The following is a 19,125-nucleotide window of genomic DNA, read 5'->3' on the forward strand; positions in this document are numbered from 1 at the left end:
GATTTCAGTAGGAGGATTACTTTGTTGCACTGTCAGGCGGTTAGAAATCTTAAGGTGATCTCGGAGCTTGATTTGGGAGCGACAACGCACCCGGACCATGTAGATTGTGTGACGCGGAGGAAGAAAATGTGGAGCCTGGTATATAAGGCTTTGCTCGCCAGCCCAAATTGAAAGTTGACACGGAACTACAGGCAGATTGGAGATATTTATACTTTTATCGAAGATCAAAAGCCTCTTACGTCATAGTTGTTGCGGAGCTCCTCCTGGGGTTTGCGGAAGAGGATGAGCTGAATTTGTTGGTTAGCATCTTATGGAGGAGGTGGGGTGGGTGAGGGGAAGGGGGGGCTGCTCCCCCTCCTCCCTACGCAGGCCCGGCCGACGCAGCGTTCCATTTATCAGGTTGAGCCTTGGCAATGGTACTGGCAGTAGCTGTATCCCGGAGGGGCTGAGATGGGAGTTGAGACCACGCAGCAGCACGTTCTCGGTGCAGCGGCTCGCGTGCTTGGTAGCATGTCTGTGTGTGTGTACAGGGTACAGCGATGCATCCACCTTCCGGTCCAGCGCTCCGAACTCCACCGGGACGCGATTGACCAAGCACTTTCCTGCTCCCTTCAGAGCCACTGATGGGGCTAGTGCGTGCTCGCGAGTATATGCATGCGTAAAGGCTCCAGCTGCAACCGAGACCCATCGATCGGTGTCCGTCCAGATTGTACTCGCGCGCCTGCTTCGGCACAGTGAGCCCGGCTCCGGCACCCCACGAACATGCCAATCAATGGCCCCGATCGGCGCACGCGGCCGTGGTCCTGCTCAGTGCTCGCCCAGCGTTGGCACTCGCCATCGGCCATCGACAGTGAGTGTGTCACTCTCCTCCCAACCCCCCTCAACCTCAAGCCGCACCCACCCCACCCCGCCACGCCACATGGTTGGCCGCCCGCGGCCGCGGCCTCAGCTTCGGTCGCCGCCCCGCGCGCGTCCGAGTCCGAGCTGGCTGTGGGTGCGCGAGAGAAAAGGGACAGCTTGTACGTGCGCGCCGGGGTGGGGGTTGTGCCGCCGACCCGACCGCCGTGCCGGTGTGCGCTCGCGTGAAACGGAGACGTCGCGTCGTGGATCTCGGAAAGCAGGACGCGACGGCGACGGCGACGGCTGCTTCGTTCGCTCGCTTCCCCGGTCAAGGCGGCCATCACCATTCATTCACCAGCGCGGAGCTAGCTACGGCAAGCTAGGAGTCCACACCCTACCCGGCCACCCCGGCGACGCTACTGCTGTCACGACCCGCTGTACTGTAGCTCGCCAACAGCAGCAGCAGCTGCTCTCTCTCTGAATCATATGGTGTCTGTCTCTGATCCCCTGTTGCTTTGCAAAGTTTTGGCCGCGGAAAGCAAAAGCCTGACGCTATGATCAATCATGGACGGCCCTAGTAGGCTCTGTGCTGCCCCCACGGCTTTAGTTTTGGCCTCGCTGACTAGGAGTGGAAAAGCAGGGGGCTAAAATACAGACATCTTGATGGTGGATAGCCTGATGTGAAATATAAGACCCGCTTTCCCAGGATGCAGGTAGAATGCAGCCAGGCAAGGACATGAATACTACTGCATATTAATCCAGGTCATTCGAACATTATATAACAGTACCGAGTATTTTCAATGAGATGTTCAGTTGGAGTTGGACCCAACTTCAGTTGGCACGCAGAATTTAATCCCATCTCAAACATCTGCAAGAGAAGCAATACTAATTCTCTAAATTTTTTTGCAAAAAAGATCATAATTCTCTCATTTGCGTTGGACTGATATCTAACAAGAGAATTGCTTGGTATGCGACAACAGTTAAATAAAATCAGATGTTGAAACTTCAAGATAGAACATTACTAGTCAAGTAATGATGTTGTTGAGGAAGTAAACTGTTGCTAGTAGCATTGAGAAATAAGAAAACAAGGACAAACAGGACAGAACCTCAACTTTCAACTATTTCAGTTTCAGAAGTAACACGGCATGGAGATTTTTTAACATGTGCTACAGGGTAAGAGCACACTTCCTAATTTGACTAGGCAGTAAGCCATCAAGATGAGCAATTCAATTTTTTTTCCAAGAAATGGCAATGTATATTTCGGTGTCGAAGCAACAGTACTGTATAATTACAGGGAAGGGAGCAACATCTACAGCCCTGACATACCCACATTGCCAAAAATCTAAATTTGCAGGTTTTGCTTAATGCTCTCTACTCCTAATGGCAAAACTGGCTGTACTTACCACCCAGCCTCAAGTGCTTATTGAGCTGATCAAATTCACATCAATTTGCATGTACATCCGCCTGCTTGCCATCTAACATGCCACTGATTATGCCGCATTGCTGCTATACTGCTTCTTCCTATCTCTCCACAAATTGATATGGTAGCCACTAAGTCTGCCATCAGCTCAACCACCCGCATCTCTTCAGATAAGATGATAGAGCTAGATCTGCAAGTTTATCTATGTATGCTCATTACCATTTGTGAATTTGGTAATCCCATCTCCTTCAAACTCTGAACTCAGCAAGGTCAATTGACAAACCACGCATCATCGAATCAAATTACAGAGCAGCAGCATCTGCATCCCTCACTGAATTGTCCTTGTGAGTTTGCACTTGGAGATGAAGAGAGTGTCAGTGTAGTTGAGCCGGCACAGCTTGAGCAGCTCAGATGCTTTCTGCTTCAGCTCCGGCGCACAACCGCTTTGGATGACAAGTAGAAGCTTGGCAGCTAACCCAGCCTCCACGGCAGCAGGTGCACACTCTTCAGGCGCCATCCGACACACCGTCCACAGCATTGACAACGACCGTCGCGTGCATGCCTCTGAAACTCTCATCAGCAGACGGACAGCATTGGGTATTGTCCGCGGGCAATCCTTAAGAGCCACCCTTCCCTCTGGAATGGCAGACAGGGCATCCAAGATGTCCAACGCCGGCTCGACACACTCTGTTGCCAGCTCTGGCAACAATTCGACCAGCTGCGGCACCGCACCAATGCTAACAATCATACCCCTCGCCGGCCTATGCACTGCACAAATCGAATTCAGCAGCTCAAGCCCTGCAACTACGCCGTCCGGATGTCGCTTATCTCGGATGAGACGCATGACACCAACCAAGAGGCTCAGGCTCGCCATCGTCTCCGGCCGGAAACCCCTCTCATCCATGAGGATGCGGATGAGGCGGACACAGTTGATCTTGGTGTCCGCTGCCCCCTCGTTGAGCATGTCCACCACGAGCGACACCTTCGCCGGCTGCATGAGCGCAGCCTTGGCGTCGGCGTCAAGCGTCACGCCGCTGACGAGAATGGCGACCGCCTCGGTCCCCACGGCGTGGGACGTGAAGGGGCCAAGCAGCGAGGTCAACAGGGCCACGCCGCCGGCCTCGGCGATGGCCTTGGTGACGGACTGGTGAGTGGCGGCGAGGGTGCGCAGCTCCCGGAGCGCGGCAATGCGGGCCTGGCCCTTGAGCGGCTGCCTCCTGGGCACGGCCGTGCCCCGGAGGCCGTGGACGAGGTCGGCGGCGCGGCCGTGGAAGTCGGCGGAGCGCTTCTTGAACCTGGTGTAGCGGCGCGAGAACCAGGCGGCGATGAGCTGGCGGAGCGTGGCGTTGGGTGTGAGCGCGTCGTCCCAGAGCTCCTGCATCGTGGTCGGGCAGGTCCGGTGGCCCAGCGCGAGCCACCGCGAGATGTTGGCCCGCTCGTACGTCTGCCCCGTGCAGAGCGTCACCGGATCCACCATGGGCTCGAGCGAGATCGGGCAGATGAAGACCGCCGGCACCGCCTCGTCCCCGCCGCCATCCCCGGCCGCGTCGAGCTCGTCCATCATCTTCCTCAGCTCGACCGGCTGCTTCCCGGCGTCCCCCGCCCCCGCATCCCCGGGCTCCAGCGCGCCCCCGAGAATGCCGTCCTTGAGCGCCGTGTCGATGTCGAGCACCTGCCCGCCGCATGGCAGCTCCTGGTACTGCGGCATTGTGGCGGCGCGGCGACGACTCCCCCGGCCAAGCGCACCACCACCACCAGCACCACGGCGACGGACGGCGAGGCCCTTTTTAGCAGCGCACAGGCCCCGGAGGCGACGGAATGATGGGGAGAATCATGGGGAGACTTATCGCCATCATCATCACCCCGCTCCTTTCTTCCACTCTTTCTTGACCGGCTGCTTTTCTTGGATTTTCGGGTTGCTCCGCAACAGCAGCTAGCTAGGCGCGGGGGAGTCAAAAGGCGGGCGAGCGAACAGGGCGGCGGAGCTGAGAGCTTTTAGGTTTTGGGATTGGGAGTGGATTGCGGCGAGCGAGGCAGCACAGAGATATGGGGAAGATCTGGGGGGGGGTGGGGAGGAGGGGGGGGGTGTTGGAGGAGATGGGGAGTGGGAAACTGTGGGAGAATTTGAGATCTAGTCCAAGCTATAGTGGGTGGACTGGAGAAGAGAGAGGACAGGGAGCCTGGGTGTGTTTGTGACTTTTTTTTTTGTGTGTGTGAGAGAGAGCAAGAATATCCAGATGGGAGTACTACTTTTTTTTTGTGTGGGGGGGCAGGGGTGCGAGGGGATTGGATGGGAGAGGTGGGGACCATCCCATTTGCACACTCACCGTGCGTGTGTGGCGGGCCTCCCTGCACACCCCCTGTCCTCCCACTGCTTTCTCTCCGCCAATTTTCCTGTGCTTTTATATACGTCTTTTCTCTGATATTTTGCTTCCTTTTCCTCTCGCTACTGACAGAAATGGGAAATTGGTCTATGCCAGTAGCAAAGACCAAGAAAAGCTACGGGGCACACGATGTAGGATGTAGGCGTACCACATGTAGTAGAATCTTGCAGAAAATGGCGGCATGTATTTGCGTGGCGGCCATCTTTAGCCTGATGTGACCTCTGCCTTCCATTGTTCCATTCCTAAGAAATGGGTCTCGTGTTTTCTCCCTTTTCCCCGATTCAGTTTTCATCTCATTCTCATTTCTCTGGGCGCGGCCGGCGCTGGTGACGAAGAAGGCCGAGACGGGCGGGGAAGAAGACCCCGACGAGAGCGTGCGTGCTGTGTACGACGTCGTGGCGTGCGCAGCGAAGAGCCCTCTGGGCACGCGGGCAGCACGTGCGCGCGCGGGCTGAGATCACCCGGTCGCCGTGACCGCAGGAGCAGGGTACGGCTGAACCCCCCCCCCCCCCCCCGGGGGGCCCTCCGTGGCCCGCGACCACCACGTTACGTACGCAACGGCCACGCGGACGGGGCGTCTTCAATCTGGTTGACCGTTTTGCCCTTTAATTGCCCAGCGCCCACCATAAAAATCACACTGGGAGACGCGAGTGATTTCGACAGAGTTTTCAAACCAAACTGCCTGCACTGCACGAGTGTCAAGAAGAAACTCGACAGGCCTGGCTGCTGTGGATTCGCCGTATCTCGCGCTTTGAATGGGTTTTCTACCGCGCTTGGCCCTGAGCCCCTGACTGACAGTCAGCGTTAGGCTGACGGAGCCGGGAGGACGGCAACCCAAAGCCCCCCAACCCAAACCAAGGCCATGTTTAGTTACTCCCAACTCCCAACTTTGACACTATGCAAAAAGAAGATTCCCCATCACATCAAACTTGCGGTACATGCATGGAGTACTAAATGTAGATGAAATTAAAAACTAATTGCACAGTTTTGTTGTACTTTGCGAGACGAATCTTTTGAGCCTAATTAGTCAATATTTGGACAATAATTCACAAATACAAACGAAACGCTACAGTGTGCTACAGTGCTGTAACAGTAATTTGACACCTCCCAAATTCCCCAACTAAACAAGGCCCAAATCTTGAAACGCCAAAGGCAGAAAAAGGAAAAAGGAAAGGTAACGAGACGAGACGCGACAAGACACCACACGTGCAGCGGCGCCAGGGTGGAGGAGCCCCTCCTTTTTTAGCAGCAATTAATTGGAGCCCGCTACGACCATGACCGAGACCGTGACCGGCGCAAAGATTTATCATTTGGGAACGAGGAAACAATAAAGGGAAAGGCGCCCGAAAACATAAAGGCCAACCAAAGTGGGGGAAGGCCACACTACACACTAGTAGTACAGGGCTGGAAAGCCGAGCCTGAAGAACGTGCATGCCCAAAGCGCCTCTCCATCCGAGCTTTCAAAATGCGCTCCTTGACCAACCAATCAACCAACCAACCGCTGCTGCTGCCCCTGGCCAGGACGTTTCGTCCGGTTCAGTCCTCTCTCCCACGACGGCCCGGCACGCACAGGAATTTAAACCTGGCCGGTGATCCTCAACGCCACGCTCCCCAGCCGTAGAGGGTACGTACGTGACGTGCGCACGCGCAGCGCAAGCGTGCGGGTGCCGCAAGTCAAAGGCCCCCGAGACGGGACGAGGCGATGGATCGGACGGACGGGACGGGCGCGCCGCATTAAACGCGCGCGGGCGCCGCGGTCTAGCGACTGGAGGGACGCCACGGCGAAGAGCGCAGGCGGGCACGGAGACGCGTCGGCTTCCCGCACCAGTCAAATCCGTCCGGACACGCATCGCGCCTCACGCGCGCTGTTTTATTTTTTTTTTTTGAAAAGGAGCCTCACGCGCACTGTGGCCGCACAGTGAGGGACGTGCCGCGCGCTGTTGCTTGCGTTGCGTGCTCGGCTCGAGGGCTCCGGGGCCGGAAAAGCCGAGGGGTACATGTCCCGGCGCGAGCGCGGGCTGACTGCGGGCGTCGTTTCTACTCGACACCGAGGCCGGGAACAGTGCGCACCGCTGCCGCCGCGGGCGGTGAGGACTGAGGAGGGCAGGGCAGGGCGCGGCACACGACAGCGGTGGCGCACTGGCGCGGGACACAGTGCGCCGGGCTGCGCGTGGCCGGGGCCTTGACTCTCGCTGACCCGGGCAACGTGCGAGCACAGGAGGCGCGCCGTACGCCCGTGCTCCCGCTCCCGGGGCGCGCGAAAGCGGGCGCCTCGCGCGTTGCGGCTTGCTTGGTGCTCGACTGCTCGTGCTCCCACCGTCCCCAGCCGGGCGTCGCGGGCCTCGCCTCCGCCGCTTGCCGCGCGGTGATGGGCGCCACGTTCCTGGCGGCCGGGACACGAGTCAGGATCATGCATTCAGGCGGCAGCAGAAAAAGGCCCCGTCTCGGCGTCCCGTATCAGTTCCATCTTCCATGCTCGGTGTCGTCGTGGGGCAGCCGAGCATGGCAAAATGCTGCCGATGCAGCCTGGCGTTCCGGCGACAGGTGAGAGCGTTGAGATTAGTTTAGTCACATTTCAGGTGGGGCGAGACGGACCTTGCGGCTTGGTAGACTGGACTGTTGCATTGGGCGGTTGCGTCTGCGGCACTCGCCATCTGGTTTAGCGGTTACTGGCTACTTGCCTTGCGGAGGCCAATTTTTGAACCGGGGCGGGGAAAGCCGACCCCAAGCCAGCAGTCCAACCTGCATTTGTTTGGAGATTCTTTTCAGGTTTTCGGCATCCACGAGCCCGCATCCGCATGTGTCTAGGACACGGTCCTTGAGGCGCTTGCCGCGATTAAAAAACACGCCAAAGCCTGCGACCGCGCTGCTAAGCCGGTCTGCTCCCCAGAGGCAGCAGAGGCAGAAAGCAAAGCTCCCTCAAAAACTAGGGCTCAAATGACAGGGGGGCCATCACCCATCAGGCATAAACAAAGCGCGGCAGGCAGGCAGGGAGGATCGCCCTCCCCCGCTCCGGCGCCCGCGCGCAACAGCAATAAGGGGCTGTTTGGATATGAGGTGCTAAACTTTAACAGTGTCACATCGGATGTTCGGATGCTAATTAGGAGGACTAAATATGAGCTAATTATAAAACTAATTGCAGAACCTTGTGCTAATTCGCGAGACGAATCTATTAAGCCTAATTAATCCATCATTAGCAAATGGTTACTGTAGCACCACATTGTCAAATCATGGACTAATTAGGCTTAATAGATTCGTCTCGCGAATTATACTCCATCTGTGCAATTAGTTTTGTAATTAGCTTATGTTTAGTACTCCTAATTAGCATCCAAACATCCGATGTGACAGGTGTTAAACTTTAACAGGGGTTTCCCAAACACCCAAGTTAGCCGCACGGTTGATGATCGTCACGATTCCCCGGCACCGGTAGATGCTAATCCAAAGCCCCGGCTCCGGACGGCGCTTTATTGATCAGTGAGTAAGGTCAGTTTTAGTGGAAGTTTTACGAAAATTTTTATGAGCATTACATTAACATACTACATCAACAATTTTACTGACTTGGTAAATTTTTTTATACTTGGTAAATTTTTTTATAAGAGAAGAGAAGTGAGAGTTTATCATACGTGAAAGGAGTTTCATCCTATAAAACTCAAACAACACATTTATCTAGTAGCAATGTAAGAAAAAGTCAGGTCTTGTTTAGTTGCCCAACTTTGGACAACCAAAATTACTGTAGCACAACTGTAGCGTTTCGTTTGTATTTGTGAATTATTGTCTAAATATTGACTAATTAGGCTCAAAAGATTCGTCTCACAGAATACAACAAAATTGTGCAATTATTTTTTAATTTCGTCTACATTCAGTACTCCATGCATGTACCGTAAGTTTGATGTGACGAGGAACCTTCTTTTTACGTAGTGCTAAAGTTGGGATTTTAGGAACTAAACGTGGCCTCAGCAGGGTGATTAAAGAAAGCGTCCTAATCCGGATCGGCGGCATGAGCGGCGCGGTGGGGGCTCACCACGAGACGGGGAGGAGGGAGCGCAGCGCGCGCACCGCCCCGGCGGCACCGCATCGCATGCACGGGGGGCAGCGTGCCTGCCCGCGTGGCCCGGGGTCTGACCGGTCAATGTGGTCCATGGGGGGTGGTGTCCCGGCGCCAGCGCCATGCCAATGTGCCGATGCCAACAGCGTCCCCATCCACGGGCCGACCCGACGGGGCGGGCGGGCGATCGAGGAGGGACTGAGGAGGAGAGGGGCATTTCTTGATGCTGCCAACCACCTTTGCAGCCCGCTGCCCGGCGCGCTCGCTTTGACCGTGACCTCACGCCCGGCACTCGCGCGCTTCGCTTTCTGGGACGGCCTGTCCGGTTCTCGTTCTGCTTGTCTGCGGCCTGCAACTGCATCTGTCTATCAATCCGCGCCCATCTCATCTCTTCTCTCTCTCTCCCCCCTCTCCTTTTCTTTTCCTTTTCTTTCAATGGCGTGAGGTGAATCATGAGATGGGGAGGAGAGGGAGGCGCCAAGCGGGATAACAGTGACGCCACGGGAGGTGGGTGAAGGGATGAAGGGGATCGGCGACCTGATTGGTTCCCTTGCCGTGCCGGTAGGAGACTCGCCGGGCTGGGATGGATCCCACGGTCCTGGGGCTACGCCTACACCAAGTCCCCGGCGGGGGTGCGTGGACCACGGAAGAGTGCACTGCAAGACGTCTACGGCCTCGTTAGGATACCGGGAGCTAAAATTTTAGCCCTGTCACATCCAATGTTCGGATGCTAATTAGGAGGATTAAACATGAGCTAATTATAAAACAAATAGCAGAATCCCAGGCTAATCACGAGATGAATCTATTAAGCCTAATTAATCCATCATTAGCGAATGGTTATTGTAGCACCACATTGTCAAATCGTGAACTAATTAGGTTTAATAGATTCGTCTAACGATTTAGCCTAGGAATTGTGCAATTAATTTTGTAATTAAACTATATTTAATACTTCTAATTAGTGTCAAACATCCGATATACCGCACGATCACGCGCGTCAACGTCAGCGAAGCACAATGCTAGTCCGGCGTGATTAAATACGCAGCACTACCACCTCCAAAATGAGTATGAGACGGCGCATTATCATTGTTTCAAATTATACAAGCCTATAAAGAGCACTTGCATACGTTGTTTTTTTTAAAAAAAAAAGCACCGAAGTACTGAGGTGCACACATAATTTGATCTTCGGAAATAGATTTGGAATGCAATCTGAATTTTGAATTGATTTGGAACAAAATATGTGCTAGAATTAGAAGTGGAATAACCATAAACTACGGAATGAATTTGAAGTTTCTCCAGCAAGTTGCACTCCACATACTTAGCGGAGCCGCAGAAAGACCCAGTTGACTGGGCATCTCGGTAATACCATTGGGATAGAACGGCTGCTCCGTTTTTCCTCGGACCTGACGATCCAAGCGACGGAGGAGGCGACTGCGACCTTGACCTAGATCTCATCACCTCCGACGAGCTCTCTGCTGCCTCACCGTGGACACCCCGTCTGCGGCACCCACGCCCCGCTGGTGACTCCTCGTCGCCCGCGGCCACCCGCAAATTGTCGGTTAGCTACTCCTGTGCTGACGTCCACAAATCCCTAATTCCTCTTGGGTACAGCGAGCCGCTTAGGACCCTAGTTGGATCTCCTTGTGGCCGATTATGGCCGATCATCCTGGTCGGTGCCACGATTTTCCTTTTCCCGCCACCACTGTTGATGCTCATGGCAATGGCTTGTGGTAGTGGATCCTGATCTGGATCAGGACACTCTGGGGGGATGAGGTGCGTGTGGCAGATCTCATGGATAAGCTCAATCTCACACAGGATGAGGGTGATGTTGCTGCCCTAAGTGATGAGGAGAACGTGGAAGGCCATGGCGGCGTGCAGTGGGTGGCGATCGGCAAAGTTTTCTCCCCTTCAACCTTGCACATCTCGACCATCGGGAGTGCAATGAGGCCGGCTTGGGGTAACCCGTTCGGTCTCAAGTTCGGTCTGTCGGAGATAGAGCTTGTTCATTGCGGAGTTCGGTTATCCGGCAGACAAGAAGAAGGTGGTAGAAGGATCGACGTGGATGGTGAGGCGCCATGCTGTGGTGCTGCAAGATTACGATGAAACCCTAAAACCATCCGATGTCAATTTGCGGATGCAGATGTGGGTGAGGATTCTAAACCCCCCTTTCGACTGGATGAATGAGAGGAGGGGTGCTGGGACTGCGGGCCTCATTGGTAAGGCAATCAAGCTAGACGTGGATTCGGATGGCAATGCAAGGGGACCATTTCTGCGAGCACGGGTTGCAGTGGAGATTGACAAACCTTTGCATAGGGGTGTACTACTCAAGATGAGTAGGGAAGCGCCGCCAGACTGGTTTGGGATCCAGTTTGAAAAACTCTCCTTTTACTGCTTTTCGTGTGGGCGGATAGGGCTTACCAAACTTGAATGCCCAACCCCAGCAAGGAAGAATGCACTAGGGAAGATCCCTTATGAGATGAAACTCCGAGCACCAGAAGAGAGAGAAGGAAGCCGTAGAGTTTTGGCCAAGCTGCTGCGGAGTCTTTTGGCAACTCAATGGGTATGGGGTGCTCATCGTCCTCGCGCCACAGTTCAGCCGAAAGGTTGACGAATGATGGTACAACCAGGAGTACTAAGATGGTAGAGGAGGCTACCTCACCTTTAAAACCCTCAGAGGGGGCGGTGGTGGTAGGGCGGAGGACCAGAGGCCGATGGCGGCCAAACCTCTTTTCCGGGAATGCACAAATGCGAGGAAGACCTTTGTGCCACACAAAAGGAAGTCAGGCAGCAAAGGAGGGGCTACTCCAGACCTGAACTTGCCGGCCATTGAGGTAGTTGTGGTGCTGGCCGGGCTGGTTACTAACCGCATCGCTCAACTTGGAAATGCTTCGAATCAAGTTGAAGACAATGTCGAGGTGCAGAAGAAGCAGAAGACTAAAAAAAACTCGTGCAGGATCGGCATGGACCACGAGCCCCGCTGAGCACAATGAATCTGTTATGCGTGAACTGCCGCGGTTGTGGGCAGCCCAAGGCAGTTCAAGAGCTCCGCGAGGTGGTGGAGCAGTATAGGCGCGCAGTGGTGTTTCTGTTAGAGACTCGTTTGGACAAGGAGTGTGCGATGGCGCTGAGGTTTCGACTTGGTTTTGCTAATGCCCAAGCTGTTGGTGCAACTGGACAAAGTGGAGGTGTGGTGCTTTTCTAGTGTGGTGATGTCACGGTGGCACTACAAAGCATGTCCAAATCACACATTGATGTGCTTCTATCATGCGCGTTTTTGAATGTGCAACAATGGAGATTTACAGGCTTCTATGGTGAGTTGAGACGTGAGCTACGAAAGGGGAGCTGATACCTGCTGCGGTTCCTCCGTGCACAATTGGTAGTACCATGGATGTATGCGGGAGATTTTAATGAGGTGCTACATGGAGGGGGAACACTTTGGAGCAAATGAAAGGGAGGCGTGGCGGATGAATGCTTTCCAGGATGTGGTGGCAGATTGTGGTTTCAATGACCTTGGTTTCACGGGTCTACCATACACTTGGGATAATAAATAGGAGGGTGAACATAATGTAAAGGTTCGACTGGATAGGGCCTTTGAAGATGGGCGTTTCCTGGATGTGCTGGGTGAGATGGCGGTACAACATATTCAACTAGCAAAATCAGATCACTGTGGCATTATGGTGGCTGTTCAGCCGTCGTGTGCTACAAATGCCCGGCAAAGGAGGGGAAGGAAAGCTAAACCCTTCCGATGCGAGGACATGTGGTTTCGGCACGAGGGATACAAGGAATTTGTGCAGCGAGCCTGGGACCCAGGCACCAAGGGAATGACCTGGTGAGAGTGAATGCCCCTCTTATGTCTATGCGGGGGGCCATAGGAGGGTGGGAGCATGATGTGTTCGGATCGGTGAGGAACCAGGTGAAGGAATCTGGGAGGCAGTTGAAATTGAGAAAAGGCACACGTTGTATCGTGGGCCGATGGCACGGGAACGAGAGCTGGTTGACTGGCTTTCGGAATTACTTGCGAGGGAGGAAGCAATGGAAAGGCAGCGGTCATGCATATCATGGCTGAAGGAGGGGGACTGCAACACGGTTTTCTTCCAGGCCAAAGCAAGGGCGAGGGGCCGCACAATTTGTATTCGTGCGTTGAGACGTGAGGATGGTATGGAGGCGATGGAACAAGAGGAGCTTGAACATATGACGAGTATTTTCTACCAAAATTTGTTTCGGGCACATGACAACTTGGAGCCGGAGCTGGTGTGACACCATATGCCTCGGAAGGTAACTAAACAAATGAATAATATGCTTGATAGTTTGTTCACACCGGAGGAGGTGGAAGCAACCCTTTTCAAGATGCATCCATCAAAGGCGCCAGGGGTAGATGGCTTTAATGCCGATTTTTCCAGCAACACTGGCATACACTCAAGTAACAAGTTACTTCAGCAATACTTGGCTTTCTTAATGGAGGGGAGATGTCGGAGGAAATAAATCGGACTCTTCTTATTTTAATTCCTAAAGTGGCCAATATGCAGGAACTAACTCAATTTAAGCCGATATCTCTATGCAATGTGTTATACAAAATATGCTCAAAGGCAATGGCTAATAGATTGAGGGTGATTCTTGATGAGATTATATCGGAGGAACATAGTGCTTTTGTTCCAGGAAGATTAATTACTGACAATGTCCTTATTGCCTATGAGGGCATACACTACCTCAGAAATAAGAGAGGGAAGTCTGGAGCGTGTGCAATCAAGCTGGACATGGCGAAAACATATGATAGAGTCGAATGGGCATATCTAGAAAATGTTATGGCTGCTCTCAGTTTCTCTACAAGATGGAGGGAATTGGTGATGAAGTGTGTGACATTAGTATCGTTCTCGGTAAGAGTCAATGGCCAATTTTCTCTAGTTTTGAAACCCTCTCGAGGAATCCGGCAGGGAGACCCTATCTCTTCATATCTCTTCCTGCTATGCGCTAAGAGCTTATCATGCATGCTGAAGGAAATTGGGCCAAGACATATTGCTCGTTGTGTTAGGGTGAGCATTCATGCACCGTGGATCAATCATCTTTTGTTCGCAGACGATTGTTTGATCTTTACATAGGTGATAAAGAGAAGTGCTGATCGGGTGTCGAATATCTTTGATGACTATCACTGTGGCTCGGGTCAGTTGGTGAACAAGCAGAAGTCAGCTATCTTCTTTAGTGCAAACTGTGAGGAGGGAGATAAGGAAATTGTCCAAAGCAACCTGGATATTGCAGTGGAGGCACTGGGGGAGAAGTACTTGGGTTTGCCAACATCGGTTGGGAGAGTCTCGGATGGAGTTTTTGAATATATACCCAACAGGATGTGGAATTTTATCTGTGGATGGAGTGAGAATTTACTCAGCTGTGCAGGCTAGGAAGTCTTGATAAAGGCTAATGCACAGGCGGTGCCAACTTATCCTATGAGCTGCTTCAATTTGCCAGCTAATATTTGTAAAAGGATGACAACATATACCTCAAATTATTGGTGGGGCAGCTTAGTGGACAATCAACAGATCGTTGAGATGGAATAAACTTACTGATCCTAATAAGGAGGGAGGCATGGGCTTCAAGGACATGGCGCTCTTTAACCAAGCTATGTTTAGCAAGCAAGGTTGGAGGCTAATGACTCGGCCGAATGCCCTGTGCTCGAGGGTTTTGAAGGGCAAGTACTATCCAAGCATTGACTTTCTTGCAACCACCAGAAGGAGGAGGAGCTCGGAGACGTGACGTGCAATCCTACATGGGCGAGAAGTATTGAAGAAGGGGCTGATTCATCGTATTGGCCCAGGCTCGTCGGTGAATATTTGAAGTGATAATTGGATCCATGGGATCCAGTCTTTTAAGCCTCGAGTCTGGCTGCCAACGGTGACTGTGACCATGGTTGATGACCTGTACGAGGCAAATGCACGGACCTGGAACGAGCAGCTGGTGCGTCAAACCTTCATTGCTATTGATGCTGATGAAATACTAAAAATTCAGCCAAGTCAGAATCATGGAAGAGGATGTGGTGGCCTGGGTGATCGAAAGGAGTGGAATGTACTCCGTACGCTCAGCTTATAGACTGTTGAAAGAGAAGCAATCCAGATGCAACCGGGAGAAAGAAGGGGGTGGTGCGTCGTCTGGTGGCGATAGATGGTGGCAGGTGCTGTCAAAATTCAAGATACCACCGAAAGTGTGGATTTTCTAGTGGAGAGTGGTTAATGGAATCCTTCCATCTAAGGCAGAGCTTAAAAGGAGGCACATACAAGAGGAAAGCCATTGTGAAGCCTGTGGAAACCCATCAGAGACGTTGTTCCATGTCCTTGTAGATTGTCCTTGGGCGAGGCGCTTCTGGAAGACTGTGAAGGAGGTCACCGGGGAAAAGTTGCCAGGCCTACACCCGGCGACGTGGACGACGGACTTGATATTAGGGACGATCTGCTCCAAGGAGGAGGCCGCATTGTTTGTCTGTGGATGCTGGTCACTGTGGTCGAGCCGAAACGATCGTGTGCATGGCCGGACCAACTGGAATCCAGCAGCTGCGGTGAAACATGTGGCAAACATAGTGGAAGAGCTTATGTGCATGGGACCTCGGGGTGTATCAGTGGAACCAAGGGTGGTGGAGAGATGGAAGCCACCGGAAGAAGGATGGGTGAAAGTGAACTCAGATGGAAGCTTTGATGCTTGCAGGGGACAAGGTGCGGGCGCAGCAGTGCTGCGAGACCACCTAGGCCGTGTCCGGGCTGCGCAGGCGAGATGGTATGGCTCCATCCGGGAGGTGCTGATGGCCGAGGCAATGGCGGCGAGCGGTGGTCTGCAGCTGGCGTCAACGATGGGGCTCCCGAAGGTTGTCCTGGAATCTGACAATTCTGTGCTAGTGAGCGCTATCAAAATGACGATGACGGACAGGTCGATCATTGCTGGGATTTGACATGATATTAGAGAGCTGGGCAGGTCTTTTAGTTCCTTTGAAGTTCGTTTTGTTAGGAGAGAGGCAAACTCTTTGGCTGATAGGTGTGGTAAGGAGGCGTCAGTCGACTCTCCTGTTGTGAATTGGCTCAATGATTGTAACCTTCAGCGTTTTTGATTGAATGAAGGCTCTCTAATCTCAAAAAAAAAAAAAGACCCAGTTGACTGCAAGTGTCGGAAGTGGAGGCAAACCAAACCCAACATGATTTGGAACCACACACATGTAGCAGGGCCCATTTTATGGCTCAATTGGTTGGACTTGGACGACCGGGTGCAGGGCCACTGCCATCAACCTCGATGCGTACTGGGACAGTGCAAGCAATGGGGCCGGAAGATACCAATCCAAACGGTCTACTCTAGTATGGCTCTTGGATGATCGAGGAATTCTTCTGGGATGAAACGCAGACCTAGTCCTAAGACTCCAGAAAGAGCACTTCATAGTGGTGCCTTTGTGAGACGCGGCAACTGTACTACTGCAAATCTATTAACAAATCTCGTTTTATAAAAAATGTGTAAAATACTAAAATTGGTCTAGATAGAAGAAGTGCATGTTTGACCCGAATGCTTGTTTCATCAAACAAGAAACGACCAAATGATAGTGTTTCTTAACATCATTCGAGCGGCCACGAATTCACCCTTATGCTTATGCACAGGGATCATTGTAACCCAGTGGCATGGTTTTTGTGACAAGGTGATCCCAACGTAAACAATTACGGGTTCGCAAAAAAAAAGTAAACAATTACGGTAAGAAAAGGGACAAAATTATAGCTAGGCCGTTAAAAGGCCAAGTGGACAGAAGTATTAGGCCCATACCCACAACAATAGCCCGAGCAAATACTAGCCCAACAACTCTAAACAAAGTAGCCCATTGGACCAGGCCCTGCTGAATAGCAAAAGCTAATTCTGCAGGTGACCGTAAGGAATAAGAATAATGAAATGTTGCGAAACTTGCCGTTTGGATAGGTACAATACTAGCTACAACTTTTCTTTTCATTGGCTCTAAGTGTTCGACATAAACGCGCACGAGCCACTACAGCCTGTGGTCTCGATTTCCCGAGCACGATGAACTTTCTGCTCAAACCGATGTTCTCACCACCAGGAAGACACCAACTTTCAGCTGCCACCAGTTATATTGCAGTACAATTGTTCATCATGATGTCCGATCGAGTTCTACGCTTCCTCCAGCCTTGTATATCTCATCAACCACCCTCTCGACAGCGAAATCGACGCTGAAGAAGCCAGCGTGATGCACGCCGGGGAGCCTGACGACCTCCATGGCCTGCCCTTCCACCCCGGCCCAGGCCTCTATTGCCGCCAGGCTCACCAAATTGATGTCCCCGTCGCCGTCGCCGTACACCACCTCGGGTTCCCCCTCGAACCCGTCCGTTCCGAACACGTACGTCTCGGGCGTCCTGACCCCGACACCGATGACGCTGGTGACGGGCACCATCGGCGCCGGCAGCGCCTCCCACATCGGCAGCACCCGGGTCTCGTACGGCCGCACCCCTTCGTGGAACCCGATCGCGTCGAGGAACCCCGACATGTTGCGCGCCGTGTAGGTCGCGCCGCCGGTCACCGCCAGCGGCCGGTCACCGAACACCAGCGGCGTGGGCAGGCGCCACAGGGCGCTCTGCTGGCTCCGCGCCAGCCGGAGCATCGCCGGCCGCGAGACGCCCGGCAGGCCGTAGTCCATGCCGGCGCTGAGGACCTGCATCCCCGGCGCGAACCCGCCGAGCGCGGAGCCCAGGAAGACGACGTGGTGCACGTAGCGGCGGCGCCAGGGGAGCGGGCGGGAGAGGAGGAACTGGTACGTGAGCGCGCAGCCGAAGCTGTGCGCAACCACGACGGCCGGGCGGCCCTGGCTGAGGCGGCTCGCCTGGATGAGCCGACCGAGGTCGCGGAAGTAACGGCCGCCCACCGCCGACGGGTGGCCCGGCGGCGCGACGGCGTAGCGGAAGTCGTACGGCGCCGCGAGGAGGGTCTCGCCGTCGCGGTACCCCATGCCCTCCAGCTGGCGCACCACCTGGTCCCACCTGCCAGTGGGTGTCAGTCCAGGTCAATCAAGTGGACTGGAAGTCTAGAAGCACCAGGCTGCCGATGACGGTGTACGAGCACACGACAACTGAGAGTGACGCAAGAGACAGGTGTGCTTGTGCGGTGGGTGGAGGCGGAACGAGCAGTAGGGCTCACTCACCCGATGAGGGCGCGCGCGGAGCCGAAGAACGGGACGCGGGTGGCCACGCCGTCGGCGTCGCGATAGTCGTCGGCGCCGGTGTCGTAGACGAGGCTCATCTGGTCCGCGAAGCAGGGGACCTGGCTGGCGTCGCGCGTCGCCGTGTGGTTCGGCCACAGCTGGAACCACCCCTGCTCGTCGGCGGCGGCGCAGGCGGGCGCCGAGGGCTCGTACCCCGCCGTCAGCATCGCCTCCAGCTGGTTGGACCCGTATCCCGGCACGAGCACGACCGGGTGCAGTCTCCCGGCGCCGCTCCCGAGCGGCGGCGCCAGGAGCGCCGCCACGACGAGGAGCGGAGGGACGAGAGCCATGGGTCTGATGGTAGCGTGGTGTTTTGAGATATTTCTACGCCTGGGCCACCGGCGACAATTATAGTGCTCCCGTCACGATCGGCACGCCTCTGCTTTCACCGTGGATCGACGTCTGTCCTGCTGCAGTTCATGTACGGCCTTACAAATGTGCCTCGCCAGTCGCAAATCATGATAGCAATGCAGCATCTTGCCGGCCTGCCCTGATGGAGATCTTGCCTGCTCTTCCCCGTGGAGGAGACGGTGTGAACGCTGAGATTACAGGTAGGACTCCGGCGACACGGTGACAGCAGCGAGGACGTGAGGGTGTGCCCTTGGACGCACGTCCTCTGTCTCTATGCTGTGTGTATTAATCCGTTGCCATTTCTAGTTGCTGTATGCAGATCATACGCCTTTATTGTTTTCCGATAATGGTTGGAATTTGGATGTGGACAGAGGAGGTTGCGTTTGCGGTTTTGGAATCATTCAGGACGGGCTTGCTCATGTGCGCGCTGACGCTGTAACACACCTAATTCTTTGGAGGAAGTAATCGTAATCGAATAGGGATTACTGATATACCAGAAAACACGATGTTGATGCAGCTGGTCGTTGCCCATTCGTCGACATGGTTTCGCTGACATTGGCACTGCCTCGATCTCGTCCTTACTGAAACTGAACCTCCTGAACCTACACTGCTAAAGCTCCCAATTCCCGATTTGCCATTCAATGTTCAGACTTCCAACTTTCTTGAGCCCAAGTGTGACAGAATGAACCATTCTAATCTGATCAGATCAGCATCAGCTTCAATTCTCACATCCCCAATGAAAGACCCGGCCTCCGCGAAGCGCGCGGGGACGGCGACCGCCCGCAGCCGCCGCTCGCCACCCGCCTGCCCTGCGCTCGTCGCCGTCGCTCTGCCCCCGCCTGCCCTGCGCTACCTCTCCTCCACGACC

General features: G+C 54.1%; 2 protein-coding genes across 2 annotated transcripts; both read right to left on the reverse strand.

Annotated features, from left to right (window-relative positions):
* Nucleotides 1-1,933: 1,933 nt before the first annotated feature.
* On the reverse strand, nucleotides 1,934-4,431 carry LOC101779597 (U-box domain-containing protein 75). The gene has a single exon (XM_004985070.3). The coding sequence runs from the start codon at nucleotides 3,966-3,968 to the stop codon at nucleotides 2,589-2,591; it is 1,380 nt and encodes a 459-aa protein (XP_004985127.1). The 5' UTR covers nucleotides 3,969-4,431; the 3' UTR covers nucleotides 1,934-2,588.
* An 11,986-nt stretch (nucleotides 4,432-16,417) lies between these two features.
* On the reverse strand, nucleotides 16,418-18,606 carry LOC101780404 (lecithin-cholesterol acyltransferase-like 1). Its single transcript, XM_004985072.4, has 2 exons — nucleotides 17,847-18,606; nucleotides 16,418-17,685 (listed from the first exon to the last, which is right to left on the reverse strand). The coding sequence occupies exons 1-2, from the start codon at nucleotides 18,194-18,196 to the stop codon at nucleotides 16,803-16,805; spliced, it is 1,233 nt and encodes a 410-aa protein (XP_004985129.1). The 5' UTR covers nucleotides 18,197-18,606; the 3' UTR covers nucleotides 16,418-16,802.
* Between the last annotated feature and the right edge of the window lie 519 nt (nucleotides 18,607-19,125).

Source organism: Setaria italica, chromosome IX (assembly GCF_000263155.2).
Source record: "Setaria italica strain Yugu1 chromosome IX, Setaria_italica_v2.0, whole genome shotgun sequence".
NCBI classification, from domain to species: domain Eukaryota; kingdom Viridiplantae; phylum Streptophyta; class Magnoliopsida; order Poales; family Poaceae; genus Setaria; species Setaria italica.

Excerpts from the sequence above, each read along its gene's own strand:
- LOC101779597 (XM_004985070.3), bottom strand. The coding sequence starts at position 3,968 with ATGCCGCAGTACCAGGAGCTGCCATGCGGCGGGCAGGTGCTCGACATC.
- LOC101780404 (XM_004985072.4), bottom strand. The coding sequence starts at position 18,196 with ATGGCTCTCGTCCCTCCGCTCCTCGTCGTGGCGGCGCTCCTGGCGCCG. Across the intron at positions 17,686-17,846 it reads TCCGCGCGCGCCCTCATCGG|GTGGGACCAGGTGGTGCGCC; the intron begins GTGAGTGAGCCC and ends ACCCACTGGCAG.